The sequence below is a fragment of the Monodelphis domestica genome, chromosome 1, assembly GCF_027887165.1.
Source record: "Monodelphis domestica isolate mMonDom1 chromosome 1, mMonDom1.pri, whole genome shotgun sequence".
Taxonomy (NCBI): Eukaryota; Metazoa; Chordata; class Mammalia; order Didelphimorphia; family Didelphidae; genus Monodelphis; species Monodelphis domestica.
The window spans coordinates 141,357,489-141,382,505 of NC_077227.1; the positions used below are offsets into that span (position 1 = coordinate 141,357,489).

The following is a 25,017-nucleotide window of genomic DNA, read 5'->3' on the forward strand; positions in this document are numbered from 1 at the left end:
TTAATGTGGATAATATGAATATACCTTTTATATTTACTTTTAGGTATTTTATGGGAAAAGAATATAGTACCCTGTATCCATGGCAATAAGGATATATGTATAAGCTAATCCAAAAACTAATTTAGTCAATAATCATAAACTTCCTTTCTCCCCTAAAAACTTAATTATAGCAGCAAGAAGTACAGATAATGAATTGATTTGAGACTTCTTTGTTTTAAATTTACCTTTTCATAGAATGGTATTGATAACTACAGATGAAAACATAGGGGAAAGTAGAATGGGATGAAGAAAAGAAAATGTAAAAATTAGAGGGGGAAAAAATAAATCAAATGGAGAACCAATCCCGACTCAGTACAAAATACCTTAACTGATTTTGAGAAAGCAATAATATTAACTGAGAAAAGACTAAATTCCAGGCAAATCATAGTAATTAGTTTAGCTTTCTCTCTCCTACTTCCCCCATTTTCTTCACAACCCAAACCTAAAACTAACTTGTGCAGAACAGGAAGGCTTAAAAAAAAAGAAAGAAAAGAAAAAAGAACAGGAAGGCTACATGAGGCTCCTATGAGGCTCTCCTTTTGAAAATTTGTTCTAATTTGAGTTTGTTTTTAAAAAGAAAAATTTTAATTTGAAGTTTCTTCCAGAATGCAAGTCTTTCTCACTCTAAGACACTTTAGCCACATTTTTATCCAGCACATTTTTAAAATTAGAAGGGGATGGCCAGCTCCAGGGTACTTTAAAAATATTATCATGCACACACAAGGTTCTGTGCACCTTCAAGGCATGATCCTTTTGGGAAAGGATATGACTAACTAGCTTTTTTTTTCCCTTTAAAATAAATACGACCACTTGATACTCAGCCACATGCGGGTTTCCAAAAATAAATATTTCAAAAACAAACAACTTATCCACACATATTTCATATGATAGATGATGCAAAAGAGCAGATACCTGAGGCAATGAGCCAAGCATTCTTGTTATCCCTGTCAATAATTATCTATTCTATTTCTGAAAGATGGGAAGAAAAAGTATGGCAATGAACAAGGAAAGCATCCTTTCACTTTAGGTGCAAAAGTACTCTTTTACATTTTTAGATGTTTCATTACTTTTTGGAAATTGGATATAAAACTTTCATGGTATCATTTCATCTGCCAATTGACCTAAATGAGGCAGCTTACAGGCAGATGGAGGAAGAAAGGGAGAAGGCTTTACATTTATAAGCTCAAACCAATTTTATTAAATTATTTATAAAATATTTATTAAAAATTATTTATAAAATAACATAGATTTATAAAAAGTCTACCCCTTTAAGCTTTCCTCCATCTGACTTTTATTACTCTTTAACATTCATTTGTGGAACTTTGTGGAAGCTTGCAACAATCCCCATGTAATCAAAAATGTCCGTGTGAATGTGATATTATAGTTCTTAAAAATAAAAAAGCTGTGTTTTCCTATTTCTCATTTGGCTTCTAGATATCTGGAAATGTAAAGAGATAAAAATTTCTTATTCTTTTAAGTACTTTTCAAAGTTAGGAATTAGCAGTAAAAGGCTGGTTTGGAAAAAATAAGATAAAAGCCAGTAAGAATGTGATTACTATTGTCAATAAACCATTAGGAACAGCTCTAAATCTATGATCTGCTGAAATTATGATATATAGAATTTTAATATCAAATTATGTAATGGATATAACAAAAGATGGGGCTTGGTCAACTTCAAGCTTACGTTCAAAGAAAAGAAAGATGGACAAAGAATAGATTATTATATATTTTGAGTCCTTCCTTCCCTCTTTTCCTGAATTAGGAGATAACTAAATTAGGAAAATCTTTGGAAACGACTGGATCATATTGGGAAAGAAGAGGCTAGTTAGGTATGAAGTGGGAACTTCTAAGCAAGGGAGGGCATCATACACAAGCAAACAAGTGAGAGGAAGATGATTAAGAGGACAAAAAGACCAGAAGGACCTATTCTATCTCTAAATCCATCTCTATAATGTCTGTGTGTCCCTTTATTGAGCTACAAGGGGAAAAATTGTTGAACATTGAAGATCTGGCTGGATAGTTCTATTTTCTACTATTTTGGTATGGTAGATACCTGCAGCTTTGGTACGAATATACACAATTTCACTTTTTGCTCCCCGGATGTGGTCATTCTCCACCATTGTGAGAGTAACTGCTTTGACGTAGATAGCATACTGGGTCCAAGGTTTCAATCCCTGCAGTAAAATTCCAGGTTTGACATCTTTATTTGGAGGGAGGTCCACATCAACCATATTCCAGCTATTAGAGCCACATGCATCTTGTCCGTCATACTCAGTGACATTCTTGAATGGTCTGAAAAACAATCATTAAGATACAAAGGCTATTTTGGAGCTCTTAAAAAATTAAACTTTCCTAGGAGAATATCACATCAGATTTTCTACAAGAGGGCTGCTAACAAAATAAGGAGTTTGGGTCTTGTAGAAGAATAATATAAACCAATATCTCTTGGTTTTACCTTATTTTCTTACTTAATAGAGAACTGAATATTCTGAGTCAGGTAAAAGATTTAGCTTCCATAACCACCGAAGTAGTAGAAGTGTCCTTTAAGTATCCTTTAAGCTTATAGCAATGCTATTTATTTCCTTACCCCATTATGGCAAATCTCTAGTATTTTAAGGCTTTTTTTTTTTACTTTAAAAGGCACCAGCACATTAATTACTAGAGGAAAACATCAGCTATTACTAAAGACCAAGGGCTACATTAAATGTAAAATTATTTTTCTCCTTCAAGGAATAAAATAAATTGCTACAAAGCAGCATTCGATGTTTAGCATCCCCTCACAATTATGAGGTTACAGATTTATAAGACTCATGAATTAAGTAACAGGTTATTGCAAAAACAAATAGAATTTCTAAATTCATTATGCTTGCTGCCCTTCCTATGTCAAGGGGTGTAAGAGAACCTACCTGTCCTTAATATTGCTTTTCATGTACCTCCAGACTAAAAAGCTCAGTTATCACTACTATTCTCTTGTCTTCACCCTCTACCTTTGATTACCTACCACATTTTGTTTTTAACTCTTTCCATGCATCTGCCCCCCTACCTTCTAAAGCCACTACTCTAATTCTGGCTCTCATCATCTTTCACCTAGACTACTGTAATGATAGCTTCTTAATTGAACTCTCTCCCTTGTCTTTTCCCTCACCAACTATACTCTATACAGCTGGAATACTGGAATAGTTTCCTTCCTCTCTACCTTGTATCATCCTCTTCCTTCAAGGCTCAGCTCAAGTGTCATCTCTTCAATAAAATTCTGATTTTCCCTTCACAAGAAGTATCTCTAATTTTTCCAGAGCACTCTGGATCACAGATTAAGAGCCTGGAAGGAACAATGGGATCATCTAGGACAATCCCCTCACTGTACAGTTGGGCTAAATAGCAAGGGAGATAATTTACTCAAACTGGCAGAGGTAGTAATAATATATCTATGATTTGAATTCAGATGTTCTGACTCTCATTTAAGCATTCTTCCTGCTAGATCACTACAGACTCATTTATATCTTAGGGTTTTTTTCTTTTAATTATATTTCTCTGTGTATTCTACCAGTACTCCTGATTAGAATATATTTTTGTTGAGTTCAGAGATATCTTTTTTTTTAAACCCTTACCTTCTGTCTTAGAATCAATACTAAGTATTTTCCAAGCCAAAAGAACAGTGACTGCTGGGCAACAGTGATTTGCCCAGGGTCACACAACTTTCTTAGTGTCTGAGGCCACATTTGAATCCACAACCTCCTGATGATATCATTAAAAAATTTTTTTTAATTCTTGTACCTAGTTCCATACTTGGTGTATGCATGCATAGATATACAGAAATGCAATATATGCATGCATGTGTGTGTAAACATACATTCATGTATGCAACAATTTGACCTAGAACTGTAATTTTATCAGTGTGGAAACTATTTCCCCAGATGCAGACCAGAAAGTCATCCCTAACTTACGGTCTTAAGAGAGTTGCCTGAACCCTTAAGGCTCACCCATAAATCCCTCAGTATGTTTCAGAGGAAGACCTAACCCCAGATCTCCTTAGATACAAGGCTAGCTTTTATCTCCTATGATGCCCTACTTCTCAGCCCAGTGCCTAGCACATAATGTGCATTTAATAAATCTTTGCTGAGAACTAACTGATGGTGTTACAAAGCCTTAAGGCTTCCGAAAGGGGTGGGGTGGGGGGAGAAGCTGTCCCTTAAATTAATGGGTTGAGGAACTCTATTGTGGTTCTTTACTGCCATCCATTGTAATAAACCACAAAAACAGGTAAGCATTTTGCTATATTTGCTTTGTACAAGTGATGGAGAACATGATATAACAGTGAATTATAGCTATTACCCTAATATTTTTTTTTAAAAAATGAGTATCACTATCACTTTCCAATTCCTCTCCAGCTCTCTTGTAATAAATGCAAAATAAATCCTTATATTTTGACCATTTCTGAAATGTATGTAAGCCTCATTACAGACCTGGAATCCACCATCTCTCTCTGAGAGGTGGAAGTTTTCTTTCTAAGAATCAGAGACTGATCTCTTCCATTTGGCTGCCTCCTTTCCTACAGGCAAATTATGGAACAACCACTATTCTCCATGTAAGCCAGCAAGGAGGAAATGAGAGAAAGGGAGTATTAAGAGCTCCCACCATTCCTTTACAATGACTAGAGACCAGGAGCTTCAGAGAAATGAGCCAACTGATTGGGGGTTGGGGGGTGTAAGATTAAGCAGATATGGAGATTGATTAGAAACAAAGAAAAGGAAGGAATCAAAGTGATTCTAGAGTTGCAAGGCTGGAGGACCAGAAGATGCATACTATCATTCACAGGAATGGGGAAGCTAGAAAGAAAAGCCAATTTTGGAGTCCAAGTGATAAATTTAGTTTTATGTTTATTGAGTTTAGAAGAATGGAGACATTCAAGTGGAGTTTTTGAGATTTAGAAACATGAGTGAGGAGCTTGAGGTGAGAAACTAAAGTTTAAAATATAGACTTGGGAGCCAAGAGCATAAAGATGGTAGTCGATAAAACAGGAATAGATAAGGTCCTTGAGCAAAGCAGGTAGAGATTTAGAAGAGGAGAGGATGGAGTCTTGGAGGAAGACCACATTAGTGGTGGAATTAATGAAAGAGACTGCTTTAAAGAAAGCATTACCTTCCTTAGAAGTCTATCCTCAAGTTTGAGAGTAAACTTATCAATGGTCCTGAAGGATGAAAAATGGTATATCATAGGAGTAAGAAGAGTTTATAAAAGTATGATAGCATGGTAGATGTCATTTGTGGCATAAATGCCTCTGAAAAGTTCTTTATTTGTGAGTTATTTCAATTAAATTTCTCTGAATACCCACCAAATAATGCAAGACGTCAAACTAACATTTTCCTATTTCTGTTTCTCACTAGGCTGAATGCCACATGATAGCCAAAGAAAGCTTGAACGGAAGGGCACTTGAGGATGAAAAGAGGGCACTACAAATAGTGGTGATTTCCCTAGGGCCCTCGATGACTCACTGGTTTTTTTATTCAGCTAATAAACACAACCGTCAAAAGAGTAACCTTATCCACTCTTCATGCTATCTACAGAATGACATCATTAGGCTCTGACCATGGATACTCACGCCTCTTTGAAGTAAACAGTAAAGCTAATAAGATCCCTGTAATCAGGAGGACGATACCGTTGCCATGTTAGCTTAATCCGGTTCTTCATTGTAGTGTTGGAAATGAAATGCAAAACGTCACTTTCACCTGAAGCACAAAGAAATGTCAATTAGTGACAAAATGTGTTTTGTTTTCCAAAGTCACAGGATGGCTAATTTCCCCACAGGATTCACAGAAATTAGCTGTATCCTTAAATTTTTTACTGAAGTTTCTAGATGGCTTTATTGTTACTAACGACTCTTAATTTTTAATAGTTTGAGAAACTTCTACAGTCTTTTAAAAAATGTTTTGCATGCTGATCAAATGACCTAGACACATATCTCAGGAAATGGAAGGGCTGCCATTTGTCCTAAAATCTGGTGTATAGTGATGAAATTGAGGAGTTTAATGTATGAGAAGATGATCTGATCTTTCTAATCTATCCCCACTAAGACTTGAGTTTTATTAATGCAGATCAATTATGGTTAAAATATATAATATATATAGTAATACATATATGTACATACATACATACATATATGTATGTCTGTGCAAAATCAAGTCTTTATTTATTTTGGCTTGAAATTGTTTTTTTCTGTTTTTTTTCTGCCCAAATGAAAACAACAAATTGTCATAAATATAAAGCCTAGTCTTGACAAAACCACAAGAAATAATCTACTCTAAAATTCAGCCATTGTTCATGAACAGATTGGGAAAATACCTTAAGTGTAAGGCACTAGGCTGATTTGGATTAAATGAGCACTCTTGGGATATATAAAGATATTTTGAAGAGAGTAACATTCAAGGATGACAATTATCTAAACTCTAATGATTAAGATTGATGATGATAAAAAACAGTTAATATTTACAGGAAGTACTTTAAAGTTTACAAAGCACTTTTATAAACATTGTCTCTCAATATCTCTAAAAAAAAAAACCCCACAAGATGGATATTACAAGATAATTCCAATTTGTCATTTGTTGTTCAGTCATTTTTCAGAAGTGTCCAATTCTTCAAGACCCAATTTGGGGTTCTCTTGGCAAAGATACTGGAGTAGTTTGTCATTCCTCCTCGAGCTCATTTTATACTAGAGTAAACTGAAGCAGACCAAGGTTAAGTGTTTTGCCCAGGGTTAAGGAGCTAGTTAAGTGTCTGGGGCTGGATTTGAACTCTGGAAGGTGAGTCTTCCTGATTCTAATCCTGACACTATCTACTCTGCCATCTAGCTGTTCATCATCACAAGGCTAATAAGAATTAGGAGCAGAATTCAAATCTCTCTTGCCTCTAAGCCCAGAAAACTTCTTAGTATGGATGGTGTTTCATGAGCACACAAATGTTTTGTTCCAATTCAGTCAGAAATAGGGAATATAAGTTGCTAGGGAGTAACAACATTGAGAAAAACTGGATCCTTTTGCCAGTTCCTTCCCAGAACAATAGGAAACAAATATTGCATGTGTGTGGAAGAGAAAAGATATTTTGCCAGGCCCCTAGAATTTTCTATTACACAGTCAAATGTATATTAATAATCAGAAAAGAATTTTCAATCTGAGAACTGAATGCCTACATCATGGCCCCCCCACTTCCTTGTATATATCTAAATGGTAGATAAGAAAAGGACCAAATGAAAAGAAATATGGTAGTTCCTCATGAAGCCAATCTGTTCCTATGAAAGGAGACAGGGAAAGACAAATTCTCTCCAACTCACTCTTGCCCTGTTTACAAGAGCTAGTTATATAATCTTGGAAGCTGAAAAAACCCCGGGCTAAAAGAATGACAGTTGAGAAAATAACTCAAATACTACTAACATACTATGCCTTTGTTCACAGTGATGATGTTGCTGACCTGTCATCAGCAGAACATGTTGAGTTGTTTTTCTAGCAATGGCAGTGGAATTGTACTGACTGACCCAGAGGAAGGCATGTATTTTGGAATTGTTTTTCTAGTCAAAACAATGGAATTGTCCTCAATGACCCATCCGTACTTTCCTGCCTGGTCACTTGGGTGACTAGTAGCAAGTATTTAGAAGAGAAGCAGAGTTTGTGATGAGACAGAGTAAAGTTAACGCAATGAAACCACTGACACACTGGTCCTTTTACCAGGCACAAATAAACTGAACTGAAAGATAAAATACATTAATTTGAGCTCAGGAAGATGCCACAGAAACCTAATTTGATGGTCAAAAATGTGGGAATAGTTTCCCAAGGTGGGGAATGTCTTCAATATTTGTGATTTGCTAGATCAAACTAGTTAAAACTGGAAGAAAAATATGCTTTTAAAATATTGTTATTTGGGATTTTAGGGTATACGGGTTGTTTGTTTTCTTATGAAAATGGTATAGTTAAAGAGAGCAAAAAGCCAGGAGTGAGAGAAAGAAGCAAAGGGGACCGGGCTCCTAGTTTATGAAGATGCTTTATGGCTTTCCAGGTAAATCTCTTGACACAAGGACTTCTGATCCAACAATATAAGAGTCTATCATGTTAATTCAGCTGCCAACCAAGCAAAAAATATCTTTCCCCTAAGCTTTCCTATCATTTTCCTCATTAAAAGAGAAGGGGATAAAAGTTTTGACTAACTGAACATCAACTTTTTAATAATGGAGGGGGAAGTAAGCTTCCCAATTCTATTTGGCTTCTGGTTCACTTCTATTATTTTCTCCTTCTCCATCCCCTCTGGAAAATCTCCCTTAAAAAAAAATTCTGGAATGTAGGTTCGTATGATAAGTTTTGAGTACATTTTTACAAATTGGTTACAGTGGCCTGAAAGTAAATGTCTTACCACAATAAGTACCAGTCTAATAATATGCATTTTCAATTTCAAAATCAATTTAGACTCTAATTTTTCTGGCTCTCTCCATCCTTTCATTCCCCCTCCCTCCTCTGTTGAGAGGAGGAAGGGTTGTGAAACCTTACTATAACAGTTTCAAGGAACTGTTGGTGGCTGACACTGGCTGTGGTTGTGTTGCTGGCTAACTCCACATCTGTAATTCCTTTAACATAGTAAGGGCTCAGTTAGCTAAACGCAGTGGCCCTGGTCAGCCATTGTCCCTTCTTTAAACAAGAATCTGTGTTAGATTCTGTTTATATATCCATGTCTACAGAGACAGTCTACTATGTGTATTCCAGAAATACCATATTGCGATCTGAGCCCAGACACACACACACTCTTATTAATCTTGCTAATACACTTACTAAAGGAAATATACAAACTCAAAAATAGAATAATTTGCCGTCATACTAAATTTGAAGGATTTCATGAGTTTTTCTAAAATTCATTTTTACACAGCCTATGGTTTAGTTCTATAAAAAGTTATTAAGCAGGAGTGAGATATGCCAAAATGGATAAATTAACTAGAAAGGAAAGATGATTGTTAAACTTTTTTAATAATACTTTTGACCAATAACTTACAAGAGGCTCTTTCTCCATTGTTCCTAGTGTTTATGTCCCCTTTGCTCTGGCGACCTTTAGTTCCTGACACTTCCTCCATTCGATAAATTTCAGAAACACACAATTTGGGATTAAAAGCAAAGTACATTTTCCCTTCTTTGATTGTCAGATTATGGAGGTTCCAGTCCCATAACTGCTGCAAATTCTGGTTATCAAGGACGTAGAAAGAGTAATTCCTGTGAAATGATAAATGAATATTAATATACATATAGTTTTCTATTGCCAGACTTTGGAGTGTAGCGTTCAACATATTTCTTTTTTAGCATCATGCTTTATAATGTATTTCCCTTGACAATAATGGATTTGGTTATTAACAGCATGTAAGAATAGATAGTTACTATTAACAATGGTAACAAAATGATTCAAGGACAACATATTGAAATCGATAAGACACTAATTAATTTTTATGACCTCTATTATGAACAAATAATGTTTCTTACACAGGACAATGTTGCCAGTATCATTCCACAGCAAATGCCTTCATAATTTTTCTTAGTACAGTACTACATATATATGGATATACACAAAACATAAACATGCATGAAATAAGTATAAAACAGAATAGTAATACTCTTGTTAATCAAGCAGAACAATTTATATATTTGCTATAAAAATAGCCATTATCCTTGGGATTTAATACAAGTTTTCCATTAGAAGAGAATGGAACATTGGAAAGGACAGTGTGATGGAGACAGATCATGGGCTAGTAATTGTAAGAGCTAACAAACTTTCAGATGAATCCAAAATGGCTCTCTGCTATCAATATGAATTGTTCCTATGACTAGGTGAATAAGATTTATAGTGAAAAAAGTCCCTGTCAATGATTAGATTTGGGGGGTTGGGGGAGAAGCGTCATGCCAATGACAAGAGTTCAAAGTCAGAAGAAAGAGTCAGTAAATCAGTGTTAACTTTCAACTTAAATACTTGATATGGTTTCCCTTATACCCATTTCACTAGCATGATTGACAAGTGTCAGACACACTGAAATTTGTATCTTTGATTAATCACTTTAAAACATGATTATGTTTCTGAAATAAATGAAAGCAACTTTTATGATTTTTGGAAGAGGAAAAAGCCAATGTTAGAAAAGCATAGGCATTGGGATACTATCTAAAAATTTTAAGTCCCCTGAAAGGGATGAAAACAACTACACACATGAGACAGCCTTCCCCCCAAATCTATTTGGCCATATTGCTATCATATTTAAAATTCAAGCTTTGGGGAAATCCCTTTTAAAAAGTCTTATGTTATTAACTTAGAATTAAGGTATAACACATACAAAACCAGACTGTCTTCCAAACCATTCTCCTGATTAATTTATACTGAATTTAAAATAGTATTCAATTAATTTAATAAAAGTATATATTCTGAGACCAATTTCTGCTATCATTGTTTAACCTAATAAGAAGTTAGTTTTCCTTCTGATTGACTTTTTTCTAAATACTTTAAATTGAGCAAGTCAAGTACTTTTAAAAATATTTTTTCTTTGTGTGCAAACTTTGAACTAAGATTCCAGGAACCCACACTCGTCTATTTACTTCCAAATGAACCTGTTTCGATATTCAGGTTTACCTTTTTAAGTTTTATTTCAGAGATATCCTCAAATAGCTGGTCTTCAGAGGTGATTTCTGAGTTGACACCCCCAACACTAATAATTCACTAAATGGTTAGAGAAGGAGGAAGGGACAATTACAAGTGTGACTGCTGTTTTAGGAAAGAGAGGAGAGATACAAGTCTGAGTCATAAAGTTACAGGGGAAAAAAAGGAATAGGAAAATTCTTCCCCCACAAAAAAGAGAATAAATCCTCTATCTCCAGTTCAAGGAAGGCTTGGTAGGAACAGCATCAATGATAGCTCTTGCTTATAGAATTCCTGGAAAAACATTGGTTGATCTAAGCTTGGTTGGTGGGACCTACCCAAGTACAAGAAAACAGGTCACCCTTACTGGAGAAAAAACAAAATTTAAGTTGCCTCTTCAAAACTGGCCCTAGGGGGCATCAAAACACAGCATACCAAATGTGACCTGAACCTGAGCTCAATCTTCACTTCTTCAATGGTCAAATCCTTGCCCAATAAGCAAACTAGATACTAGGATACTTGGATTTGGGGTAGGTTTCCATTTGCCAAACTGTGATAATCCAACTATTAGCAAATGATTTTTTTTTTTGCAACATAATGATGATACTTTTATGGATCCATAAGAGAAACATTTATCTCTTTAAGGTTTGTAGAATATTTTGCATATATGGTAGAAAGTGCACTGGAATTGGAGTTGAGTCTTGGGTTTTAAATCAATAACTATTTATTGAATACCTTCCATGTGCCTGGGCACTGTACAACATGCTGGGAATATGAGTACAAAATACGAAACGACCCCCTAATCTAATGGTATTTGTATATTGATGGATTCTGTAGCCTAATATGTAGAATTTTTGCTAGTGAATCTGAATCTCTGTTCACTCACCCCTAAAATGGGAATAATGATACCTACATATTAACTACTTCTTAGAGTTGCCGAGAGGCTTAAATGAAATTACTGCTATAAGGTGCTTTGTAAAACATAAGACCTTGAGAGTCAAGAAGGCTTGCATTTAAAACCTAACTAAGATACACATGAATTTGCTACCATTGGGAAAGTTATTTATCAGTATTCTTATGTAAACAAGACTTTCCATTAAAGATGTGCATTGATAGAAAGAGTTGTCTACATTGATATAATCACAGTCTCCTTTCTTCTCCCAATGTAGAAACTTATATTTGATATTTAAGAAATCAGTCTCTTCATTATAAGCTCGGAGAGATGGACAGAGGAATGGTGAGGCCATCATTTTCTTGAAGACCTAAGATTTTTAGTGGATTGCAAGTTCAATGAGACAACTGTGCGATAAAAAAATCCAATAATAAACATGTAATCTTGGGCTGCATTAAGATAAGCAAAATATCTAGGACTAAGCAAGTGATCATGTATTCTGCCTTGATTAGACACATCTGGTGTTCAGTTCTGGGTACCATATTTTAGGAAAGACATTAATAGCTAGAGATGAGCAAGCAGGATGGCAAAAAAGAGTTCTAGAAACCAATATCAAACTCAAATAGAAATGATTCCTACAAGCTCCATTCTGACTTAGATAACCACAAACTAACATTATCTATGTTATACTGTATTATTAATTTTGTTAAACATTTCCCAACGACATTTTAATCTGGTTTGAGCAGCACTTAGGAGTTTTGCAGTGACTTTGTTCAAAATCAGATGTTTTGAGTTGAATTTGACTAAAGTCAGTCTCAGTCCTTGGATAATTTATATCCAATAATGAATCAAAACAAGATGTTAGTGGGAGATTCAGTGGTAAATAGAGGGAGATTTAACTAGCCATTGAAAGAAGGTCATGAAGTGGCTCATGAAGCAAGACTATGTGCTTATACTCATTCTAACTGTTTTGCACTCATGACCAGAAAGTAATGTCAACAGCCTGAGCCAATAAAGTCCCAAGGATGATTTCAATATATTTTAATAAGAAATAATCTTCATTTGTATTGGAGAAGAGGTTAGGGTGTTGCTCCCATTTCATCATGCCTAACATATAAAAAGGAACTAGGTTTTCTAAATCATAAGAAGAAATTACTTAGAGGGCATAGACTAAGGAGCAATAGGTTCAATTGCAAAAAAAAAAGACACATTTAAATGTGAGGTGAAACAGCAACAATAACAAAACTCATAATAATTAGAGTAATTTCAAAGTAGAAATTAGGATCCAAAGTAAGGGCTAGATAACCATTTCCTAGGAATGTTGTAAAGGAGATTCTTGTTTGAATAAGGGCTGAATTAAAGAGATGAAATGGTACGTAAGGAAGAGCAAAGTAGTTGGGTGTTCTGAATTGGCATCATATTCCCAAAGCTAGAATTCAGGCTTTTATCATTTATTACCTGTGTGATGTTGGGCAAAGCAAGTAATCTCTTGTAGCCTTTGCTTCCACATCTGTAAAATGGGGTAGTGGGAACAGATGACCTCTGAGATTCCTTTCTTATCCAGATCTATGATTTAATGATTTTCTAATATTCTGATTCTGTGATTCATCCCTATTGACCCTTCCATCTCATAAAAGGCTATTGTCCAAATAAGGCAATGCTGAAAGTTACACTGAGCAAGTCCTGGATATCCTAGGGAAAGCAGTGAAAATGATTCATAGGCAAATGTATCTCTCTACTTTTATGAGTTTGAATAAAGCTTCAAATGAAAGTCACTTTCTATATCTGCTTAAAATACTGACCAAAAGCTTAGCTACTGACTTGTCTCCACAGTACACAGGGATGAAAATTAGAAGCAGGAGAGCAAAAATTGGCAGGAACAGTTCCTTTCAAAAACCCTTCTACCAGTAGAAGTTTGAAGCAATTAAAAAAAACAAAAACAAACCTGTATTGTAGCATACCATTAACATTCCTAAGGGAGTAAGAAGGTGGATTGTTTAAGGAGCTAAGCTACAGCATTGGGTGTACTAACCTGAAGCCAATTGGTAGAGTCTTAATTATTCCAAATGGGTAGGTACCACAGCATACTAACTAGTTTTAAAACCAATCCAAAGTAAACTTGCCCTTATAGCCCTCTATATAACCTCTTGGATATATAAAACAAGGGCACTAAATAATTTAAGATGTCACCACTATAAAGCCTCATTTATTTGGCATCTTGAAAAAAAAAAAGAATTGACACCCAAGTTCTATTCTTCAACCACCTTAAGACTGGAGATGCTGGTACTGGGAGCTCAGAAAAATTGCACAGGTAATAAACAAAACAAATGTGAATTCAGTTACTCTAACTCTAAATTTAGTAGTTTTTTTTTTTACTTTACTGTTCTATGCAAATGGCCAGAAAACTAAAGCTTACTTTTTACAGTTGATACACCTTTTCTTGAGTTGTTTTCATGGAAATCATTCTAAAAGTTGTCACACATCTTCCTGCCTTCTTAAAGTATACAGAACACATACATATATTTTTTTGATATTTTGTTTTTAATCTTGGCATGGCATTTTTATTTGATTATGGTATAGCCAATCAAATAATATGATGGATTAATGATTTTCAGAATCAATAATTGTGCTAAATTCTATTACAAACCATATGAGATTTTTTTTTGCCCCAAACTAAATATTCCTAGACTACTATATTTTTTGTATTTTCACCTACTTTATATACTTCCTGAGTCATCTATAGAAGATGACTGGGTCATCTAAACCTGATAGATTTTACTCAAACTTTACATGATAGAATTTACTCAAATACAAGAAAACAGATCACCTTAATGGGGAGAATATAAAATTGGTCACTTGTTCACCTGAGAACCCAAAATATAGCCACAATGAGGTCCAGGAACTCTGATGCTTTGAGGACCACTATGGGTAACTTGGACATGAAAATTGTGCTCCTCTTTCTACAGCTAATTAAATCTTTTTATAGTTGTTGTCTTCTCTCTTGATGAAAGGCTATATCACATCTTACTGCTGTCAACGTGCCTTTCTCTGGCATTGCTCTAACCCCTTCTGTTTGAATCTGTTACTTCTAATTGGCTGAGACCAGGAAACAAGATAACCATGGAAGGTTTAAACCTCTTTTCAGTGCTCTCTTGTGTATAAGTTTTTTATGATCTATTTGGCTAAGGGTCCTTTTACAAAATTATTTTTCAAACCAGATTTGCTATTTCATCACTGTAGGGAACTCCTCAAAGTCATCCTACCTATAAAGATTCTTATGTTCCTTTCTTTTAATTTCATTTTTAAAAAACCCTTACTTTCCATTTTAGAATTGATATGAAATATCGGTTACAAGGCAGAAGGAACAGGCAATTGGGGTTAAGTGATTTGCCCAGGGTCACACAGCTAGAAAGTGTCTGAGGACATATTTGAACTCAGGACCTTCCATCTGTAGACCTGGCTTTCTATTCGCTGGGCCACTTAGCCACCCTAATCCATTTGTTCCTTGTAACTTATGGACACAAAAAAGGTGATTGATTTTGCCAGGGTCCCACAAGGCAGCACGTAGCTAAAGTTGAATGTGAACCCTTTTTGACTCTAAGACCACTATCCACTAAGCCTCATTGCCTCTCCAATTATTCATTTACATTTCTAATGTATGACACCTAAGTAAATGAAATGGCATTAAAATTTAATTCCTTATACTCTTGATCAAAATAGTCTTCAGAACTTGTATCACACTAAGAAACTGGAAGATAGTCAATAAGCAAATATTAAGGGTCTATTATGTTCCAGACAAGTACTAAGTGCACAAAAAGAGGTAAAAGACAGTCTTATCCTCAAGGAATTTATAATGAGGGAGATGAACAAATACACATGTACAAATAAGATACAGATATTAATAGGAAATAAGAGAAGGAAAGCACTAAAATTAAACAGGTTGGAAAAAGCTTCATATGGAAGATGGGATTTTAGTTGGGAATTAAAGGAAGCCAGCGAAGAAGGTAAGGTAGATGAGGGAGAAAATTCTTGGCATGCAGAAGAATGAGAAAAATTGCTTAGGGTCAAGAGACAAGAGGGTCTTATACATGGAACAGCAAATAGGCCAATGCCATTAGATCAAAGGTGTGAGAATATTGGAAAGATATGGGTTATAAAGAGCTACAAATTCCAAACAGAATTTTAAAATTTATCTTGAAGACAGTAGGGAGTCACTGGAATTTATTGTGTGTGTGGAGATGGGGGGAGGAAGATTTTATGATCTGAACTTTGCTTTAAGAAAAATCATTTTGGTGGCTGAATGGAAGATAAATGAGAGTGAGAGAGAGAGACTTGAGGCAATCAGACCTATCAGTAGGGAATTGCAGTGGTCCAACCATGGGGTGATGAGGACGTGTACAAGAGTGGTAGCATGTCAAAGTGAATAATTATAAAAAAAAAATCCAAAAATTTTCAGGGAAAAAAAACTCGCTAACTCCTTGAATCCAGAAAATGAACTATTTGAAGAAGGTGTCATGAAGATGCCCAAAGAAAACCTCTGCAGCATCAGAGGATACAGCATCAACTTTGGAGTATAACTGATTGGACTGGGGGCTGGGGGGGGGGCGGGGTTGAATACAAACATTTTGAATTTAAATATGCATGCCAAAAGGGATTGCCCCCTAACTGGTTTATTGTCAATGCTCTTAGCCAACATTTGTTTGCTCTCTGTCTTCCTATCTCTTTTATTTCCCTCTTATCTCTAACTATTGTGGTTTCAGATTATGTTAAAATGATCCATTGGGGAGACTCCCAAAGGATCACAGGGAGGTTTGTGAAAGAGAATTCTTTACTCTAATGTCTATCCTGAATTAACAGGCACTTAAGTACCCCTACTTAGTACCTCATGAGACAGAAGACAGGATTAACTCCCCCTTGCCTATTTTTGAATTGAATCAACAAAAGATTAAACACCCTACTTAGTACTAGGTGAGAAGGTAGCAAGGTACTTAATAGAATTCATACCCTTAGAAATTCAATCAGCTGGAATCTGTGAATCTTTTTGATGAGAACTTAACCTTCAGAAAGTGAGAAGTTGATACTACATACACTGCAGTGCTAGACAATTTGGAAACTGTGACTGGCCTCTGTAAAGAGGGGAAGGGTCAAAAAGCCCAGAACTCCATCAGTGTTTTCTGGAGATAGTTTTAGATAGTCTCTGAGGGAGCTTTGCTGGAGACCAAGGGCTCAGAGCTTGGCATCTACTTGGACTCTAACTCTTGGGATTACTTTTTGGGTGAGTAACAGGCTGACCCCTTTCCTAGCTTCTGTAGAGACTAGCTTCCATCTTGGAGGAAGCTTCCTGATTACTCAATACCAGACTTCCTGGTTGAGAGCTAATTAATCTCTTCCTGGATTAAGCAGACCAGTAACAAAACATTTAGGTTGATAGGAGAGATAATTTCTCTACCCGCCTTACATTTCTCTTCTTTAATGTTTCCTCGTTATTTGTAAATAAATTTCTGACTCAAGATATAATAAATACTGGTGACCACATAATTTCATATAATCATCGTCCAACCATTAATTTCAACTTTTACAAAAGGAAAGAAAAGCACGTGTTCAAAAGTGCTGTTTCAAAGGTGAAAAAAATCAATATAGCAATGGATTGGATATGGGAGGTAAGAGATAGTGAGGAACTGTGGGTGCCTCCTAGGTTGCAAGATTAAGGGAGAAAGATGTTGCCCTTAACAGTAACACAGAAGTTTGAAAGGTGGGAGATTTTAGGGAGGATGATGAGGAGTGCCATTTTGAATATGATGAGTTGAAGCTATTCACTAGACATCCAGTTCAAGATATCTGAATGGAAACTAGAAATGTGAGTCAGTTAGCTGAAAGGTTGGTTGATTTGAGAATCATCATCAAAGAGATGGTAATTAAATCTATGAGAGCTGATGACATCACTAAGGAAAGGATTATGGGGGGAGAAGAGCTCTGAGACTTCCTAGATGTGTGACTGGGGACAAGTCACTTACCATCCCTAAGACTCAGGTTCCTCATTTGTAAAATGGGGTCAATATACTTAGTGTGTTTACTTCACGTGTTTTTATGAGGAAAATATTTTGAAACCTGAAAGTTTCAAATAAATTATCTGAAGAACAATCATCTTAAATATGAGATTAAAAATTAGACTTTTAGCTTCTCTGCTTTGGATCTTGCTTTTTAGCTTCCCAGGTTAAAGGCTGCAAAATAAAGATATTAATAAGGTAGATAGAATATTGGACGTAGGGTGTCAGGAAAGTGTGAGTTTGAATCATGCCTGAAACACTTACTTTCTGTGTTATCCTAGGCAAATATTTAACCTCTCAGACTAATTTTCCTCATTTGTAAAATGAGGATGGGCAGCTAAGTGGCACAGTGGATAGAGTAAGGGCATGGAGTTAGGAAGACTTATCTTCCTGAGTTCAAATCTGGCCTAAGATACTTACTAGCCTTGTGACCCTAGGCAAAGCCACTTAACCCTGTTTGCTTCAATTGTACATTTGCAAAATGAGCTGGAGAATGAAATGGCAAACCACTCCCGTATCTTTGCCAAGAAAACTCCAAATGGGGTCACAAAGAGTTAGACATGACTTAAAAAAATGACTGACCAACAACAAAATGAGAATAATAATAGTATCTAAATCATAGGGTTGTTGTGAGCATCAAATAAAATAACATACGTAAAGGGCCTATAAATCTTAAAGAACTAAAGAAATGTCTGATATTATGATTTTTAGTTATTCCCAATGTGTTTAAATTGGTACAATGCTGAGTCACTTTGTTGAAAGAAGACACAGGCAATACCAGCTGTGAAGAGGTGCCTGAAGCAAATTTGTAGATTTGGAGTCACAATTTAGGAGTGATTAGACTTTGTCTCACTTCAATGAAGAATGAAAAGGAACTGAGATGAACTGTAGCTAATCAGTGATCTTGATCAGAGAGGAGGAATAGAGAGGAAGAAGAGTTAGAATTGATGGTTAATCCCAGAAAGAGCAAACCAGAGCATTTACTGCTACCATTTTTGTGGCAGAGTATAAAAATCTGATGGAGTTTTAAATGAAATGGACAAAAGATGAATAAACTCCACTATAAATCAAAGAGCCTGAATTCTTCCCATATTATCTGGCATTATAATCTCTATTCTAAAATTCTCCCACTTTACAGTTTATAACATCTGTTTACATCATACACTGGAGAAAATAGTATATGTATACATTCCTCTAAGAAAAAAATTAAGTTTTAAAGTTCCCATGAACTTTAAAATAGTCATTTTCAACACTAGGTATTCCAGGTGGTGATGAAGAATCAGTAAATAGCTGTTATAATTTCCCAATTAAATGGAGTAAATTCTTCTCTCTGCTTCATTTCTCCTATTCTACAATTTTCTAATCTCAAAAATTTCCACTCAAAACCAGAAGGAAATCTTCACAACTACTGGTCTTTTAAACCAAAAATGCTTACTGATAGATACATGGGATTCCAGAAGCACAATTACTACTTGCAAAGAAAACTGACCTTCATGTCATTTAAAAAAAATTCTAATTGGTGAATTTCCAGCTTGCCACATCCCAAGTTACCAGAGGCAGCTTAGAGCTAGGCAAAGTGACAACCTTCTTGAATTTGCAATTAGAAACAAGCTTTTCCAAAGAATCAATGTTCCCAGAAGATAGTGTGCTTTTCAAAAGGAGAATGAAGAGCTGCCCTTCAACTTTAGCTATGTCAGATGATGGAATTTTAAGAATTTAAGACTGACCAAGGATTAGCCTGAGAAAAAAATGGGAGGTTGTGAAGAAACCCTGATGCTGTAACTTTATCCAGTTGGGGCAGTTAAAACAGCAGGAGACAACCTTTCCCATGACCTTCCCACCTCTTTTTCCTAAATTATTTTCCCAAATTCTCATTAAAAAGAATTCTCTCATTTACTAGATAAGTCTCCTTTTCTTTCAAAGTGTTAACTTTGTCAAGTGCTCTATTTAAAAGAAGAAATGCTAGTGCACATCTGCATAGTCTCATTCCTAAAAAGCAATATTGTTTCTAATAAAGGAAGAACCCAACTCTACTTTATAAACTATTTTATGCAGGACTTACTATGTAATGCAACTATCCAAAAAGCAATATTCTAGCAACACAACAAATTCTTTATATTCATCTACAGATATATTAAATGAATTTGGATTTGTATTCAACAACATGAAATAAATGATCCACACAAATTTCAGAGTTTTGTTTGGATTATTTTTAAGATAGCGTGATTTAAGTATAATAGAAAAAAAAAGGTCCTGAACAGCAAAAAGATAATGGAAATTATGATACCTGTTTAATACTTCTTTTACTCAGCTACTGATCAACTTTCTCCTTGCAGAAGATGACTGTTAAAATTTACCACCTATTGTTAATTCACAGATCACTGATATAGGCAAAATGTCAAGTCAAGGAAAATCCAAAGATTATGGTTTAAATATATAAAGTCAAAAGAATGAGAATATGCCCATTTTAAAGAGGAGTGGAATTCAATTATAAGGGTAGAACATCAGGCACACACGAATCCGTCACTGTGGAATATTATCAAATGTGTGTCATGGTCACAAAATAGTTTTAGTGTCTTTTCCTCTTAAAAGGAAAAGGGAGGGAACAAAAGGTACCTTGTTGCAGCACTTAAAGCTTAATGTCAAAACAAGTTTATCAAAATATCCACACACAAAAAAGAAAAAAGACGGAAAAATCATTTTGTTCTGAACAGCAACCCAAGAAATTTAGCCCACTTACCCTTCCAGCTGTTCTTCTCCTAAAATATAGCGTAGATTTTTCAAGAAAGACAGAGAGACTAAGGCATGTGAATGGCGAATCTTCACATATCCTGTAACAGTCTCAATCAAGCCCATGAAATTCTCCAGTTCAGAGGCTATGTTATCTAAATTGTGAGAGAAAGACAATCTTATTTACCAAGTCGCTTAGTAAAAGGCTGATAGACTTTCCACTTAAAAAATTTTTTTTTTTACAAAGACTGAGAAGGATTCTTAGGGAGGGTTCAAGGTGTGTTACTTTGAGGAATAACTGATAGGCTTCTATTTCCAGAAATACTTTTGTGACAAGGTCCAAGAATGACAAAATGGGTGTCTGGATCGATAGGCACAACTTTCCTGTTCCGAGTGTGCTGAAGCTCTTAGTTGGATAATGCCGAAATAGATAACACTATATACTAATCAGTTACCTAAAGCCACAGAGCTGGAAAATGGATTGCAACCTTCCATGCCTTCATACAGAATTCTCTAAGTCTAAGGCCAGCATATAAGTAAAAAATAACCAAATAACATAGATGAATCTGGATTCTTTTTATGGGTCCTAAGCCACAGAAGTCTACCAGTATAGACTTTGATTCTGATTTCACTTGATAATCCTAAAATTAAAAAAGGGAGTACCTATTTCCAAGAGTGATGATGGCTCAAACTTTAATTTATCCAAAGTTTGATAGTTTCTTGATAGCTACCCAAGGACTGCCTGGCAGAAAAACCATTTGGATTATGAAGTCAGAAGGTTTTACCTGCCATTGTGTTAATAACCAAGACTGAAATTTAAACATGAGAGAACTCTCACAACCACCAGTTTCAACTTCATCAGCAACTGTCTGGGAAACTCCTTTTTGGGAAATTTTCACACCCTCTTAAAATGATCTAATTAATTTCTTATATCTTCTATTTGGCTCATTACCAGAATAATGAATTTTTTTTAGCCACAGCACCTCATGAATACGGTCTACTGGGGTGCGGAGGAGTTGCTTTTGTGGAGAGAGTACCCACAGCAGTAAAATCATGGAAAAAATTATATATCTTATATTTAAACTAAGAGGCATCTTCAGTGAAGAATGAGCCCTGTCTCTGTGCCAGCAAGACCTGGGTTCAGGTCCTATTTTTAGTGTGTTGACTATATGACAATGGGTTGGTCATTTGTCTTGTGGGGGTTCCCAGGACACTCTGACTATAAATTTCAGCACTGGAAGACTTCTTATATCCCAGTGAAATCATAGGCTTGAACTGTTTCTAAAATTGGGGTTCAAATACATAGGATTAGAATGTGCGATAAGGATGTTTAGAAGAAAGTCAAAAAACATAATAGGACTAGAGGGTAAAGTAAATCTTCTTAAGAGAAGGAAACGAAAATTGTATGGGGAAATGGGCAAAACAGTCATAGTCATTTACCTCATATAGGAGGGTGGGGGTGGAAGGAATCAATGAATATGAAGAAGTTTATAAAAATTTTCTAACCACACACAAATGTAAAAAATGTATACCTTTAAAAATTAATGTTTAAAAGGAAAATACAATTTCAAAAAAAAAGATATATAAGTAAATGATTTTTATTCTACATAAAGGTTTTCCATCCTACAAAAGGATTCCCCAGAGAATTTCTTTAAACAACAAGCCCAGTGTGTTTGTCTTTATTTTTGGAATATCGATTATTTGACCATGCATCTTGGGGACAAAGAACTTAAATCTAATGTGTTTAGATCTTCTGTCAGAGACCATCAAAAATGAAAGTAAAATATCTCTGAATTATAAAAGTCAATGAGAAAATGATTTGATTTGCCAAAAACTTCAACCTAGATGAAATTTTTCAGGGAGTTTGCGCTTAAACAAGTTGCAGCTTCACTAGTAATAAAATGAGGGGCCTACTCTGAATAGTCTCAAATGTTTCTTTACAGCTCTAAAGTTTTTAGATTTCTAAGAAACCATCTCCTTAAAATATAAAAAGGCCCCTATCCTTTGGTTCTCAAATATATTTTGGGATCTTCAATCCTTGAAGTAGATAATAGTTCAACCCCTCTCCCCATCCTTCTAGATAACCAGGCATTAAAAAAAAAAAAGAAAGAAATCCTTTGCATTTAAAACAAAACAAAGTTTCTGGAGTTTAGTATTGTTTGGAATTTTCCCATCTGATGAGTCACAGTCCTGACACATCCCATTTAGGGTTTATTTTGTATGTTAGGACATGCACTCATTGCATAGGACGTGACTCTCACCATAATGATGAGCACTGTGAGATTTTCAGTTTTCCCTTGTAGGAAGAAAAACTGTGCCAGAGGCTAAATACCTGATCTACTTACGTACTTGAGAACACTTCAATTAGGGGAATTGTGAAGTTTTGCTAAATCTCTCAACACTCAGAGGAGGGAAAAGCAAAAGAGAGAAGTTTAATTGACAAGTATTTTTTACTGTATTTGGTTTTTTGAGACTATTTTTTCACTTAAATGTATAGAAAAGGAAATGAAAACAAAATTAAATAAAACAACTGGTTCCTCCAAAGAAATTTTTTAGGAATGTTACTTACTGCCTCGTCGGATATTAATGAGCAAATTGCCTTTGAAGACAGTGCATCCCTGCAGCATTTGTGCTGAAGTTACAGAATCAATTGTCTTCGTCTTCTTTTCCCCCTCACAGACTTTAGGGCAAGGGCCTTCACAGGGGCTGCAGTACATACTGGTATAGGGAAAGAATTAACCAAAATGTGAAAAATTCTGCAATTCTCTTGAATTACAAAAAAGTTAAGTAAATATACAATTTTTATTCCCGTGTAACAACAACAAAAATACAGCAATAAATGAATTCTACTCCTAGCTTTGTGTTTAACTATTCAGAATTTTAAAAGGAGAGCATAGAGATTAAATAAATAAATAAAATAAGTTACTAGAAACCAATTGAACAAAGTGATATATCTTTGAGGCACATGCCATAGGATACTAATGAAAGACACAAACTGGACCCACACAACAGAAATAGTCTCAGAAGAAGGAAAAACATTCAGTGTTGAGAAGAAAACCTGTTCTCTTAATAATGGTGCTACTCTGCCTGTGTTCTGTGAGAACTGGAAAATGAACAAAGAATGAACCCAATTACTCTGGTGTTATTAATAAAATATATTTCTACCATCAGTGCCCTAATAAAACCAAGTAAAGAATTTCTAGGAGGCATTGCTTTTGTTTTATTTTTCAGGGAGATTAAGATAGTAGGCTAGCATATATAGGTCTATAGTTTCCTTCCTAAAGTACAACTAAACTATCTTGTATCTTGAAGAATTTGCAGAAACTTATAAATTGACATAACAGTTGTTTTATTGCTTTTTACAATAAAAGAGAGGTGTTTTCATTACTCAGCCGTGGACTCTTGTTTTCAGTGTAGTAGAAAAACAAACTGAAACTCACCAAGGAATTTAGGACTACATGAGATACATTCAAAGTAAGTGAAGAATGATAACATCTCTTGACTTCCGCAACACTCCACATACATGGATTTCTTTCTGTTTCCCTGGCAATTTCTTTTCTTTTTTTGGGGGGGGGGGAGTGTTTGGTTGTTATTATCGCATTTTATTAAGTGTTAGAACACATTCTCTTTCTGTCTCTTAAACAATGGTATTGCTCAAGGTTCTGTCCTTTGTCACTTTTCTGGTTTCTCTCATTGTGGATCAGATTATTCATGCCATGACTTAGATTACCACCTTATAAAGAAAATTCAGATACAGATATATGGATATATTTAAACTGAGAGGCAGCATATTTATATATGACATATACACACACACATCTGGGTATACAGATATATATTGCTGGAGAGGGGAAGGAGGGAGGGATGGAGAGGGGGAGAGAGAGAGAGAGAGAGAGAGAGAGAGAGAGAGAGAGAGAGAGAGAGAGAGAGAGAGAGAGAGAGAGAGAGAGAGAATAAAAATAGAGTTCTAGGGTTCTGTTTCCACCAACACGTCCCATTACTACCAGAAACCAAACATATTCAAAATAAGTTTTTACTTAAATTCATTAGGTGGATCCCCTCATTTCTCTATTTCTATTTGATACATTCAATACATTATGAAGTTCTGTTACTTCAGTGTCATCTTTGGCTTTTCAGAACCCTATCACATTCAGAAAGGAGTTTTCTTTATTATATCCTAAATTGCTTTCCTTGTCTTCATTCTAGAGACAGTTAGATGGTACTCTGCATAGAGAACAAGGTCCAGAGTCAGGAAGATCTGAGTTCAAGTCTGACCTTGGACACTTAATAGCATCCACCTCCCAGGGTAGCTATTAGGACCTAAAAAAGGTGCTATATAAATGTTAGCTATTTTTATTGTTGTTGGTGATACTTGATCCCCTCCCTATCAAATCCATTCCTCAGAGCAGAGTCCAGGTAATTTCCCAACTACTTCCTAGCATTTCTCTGCTTGATTTTTCCTAAAAAAACATTCAATGGTTCTCCACTGTTTAATGAATAAATTATAAACTCCTGATCTTGAGCTTCAAGGTCTATCACAGTCTACCTTAACTTCTCTAGAAAGGGCACTGAATTTGGAATCCAGTCCTTTTATCACAGCTCTGCCATTTTAGTCAGTGTGCCATAATGGGCAACAATAGCTCTGAACATTAGCATCTTCATTTTAAA

At 35.3% G+C, this 25,017-nt stretch overlaps 1 protein-coding gene across 2 annotated transcripts in view; it reads right to left on the minus strand.

Annotated features, from left to right (window-relative positions):
• The window catches only part of IGF1R (insulin like growth factor 1 receptor), a 380,297-nt gene that overhangs the window by 51,352 nt on the left and 303,928 nt on the right, over window positions 1–25,017 (minus strand). For both annotated transcript variants that reach the window (XM_056807031.1, XM_056807043.1), the window contains 5 exons: window positions 22,919–23,067; window positions 20,360–20,504; window positions 9,064–9,278; window positions 5,639–5,765; window positions 2,093–2,331 (listed from right to left, as the gene is read on the minus strand). In XM_056807031.1, coding sequence (XP_056663009.1) covers window positions 2,093–2,331; window positions 5,639–5,765; window positions 9,064–9,278; window positions 20,360–20,504; window positions 22,919–23,067 — 875 coding nt within the window. The remainder of the gene's footprint in view (window positions 1–2,092; window positions 2,332–5,638; window positions 5,766–9,063; window positions 9,279–20,359; window positions 20,505–22,918; window positions 23,068–25,017) is intronic.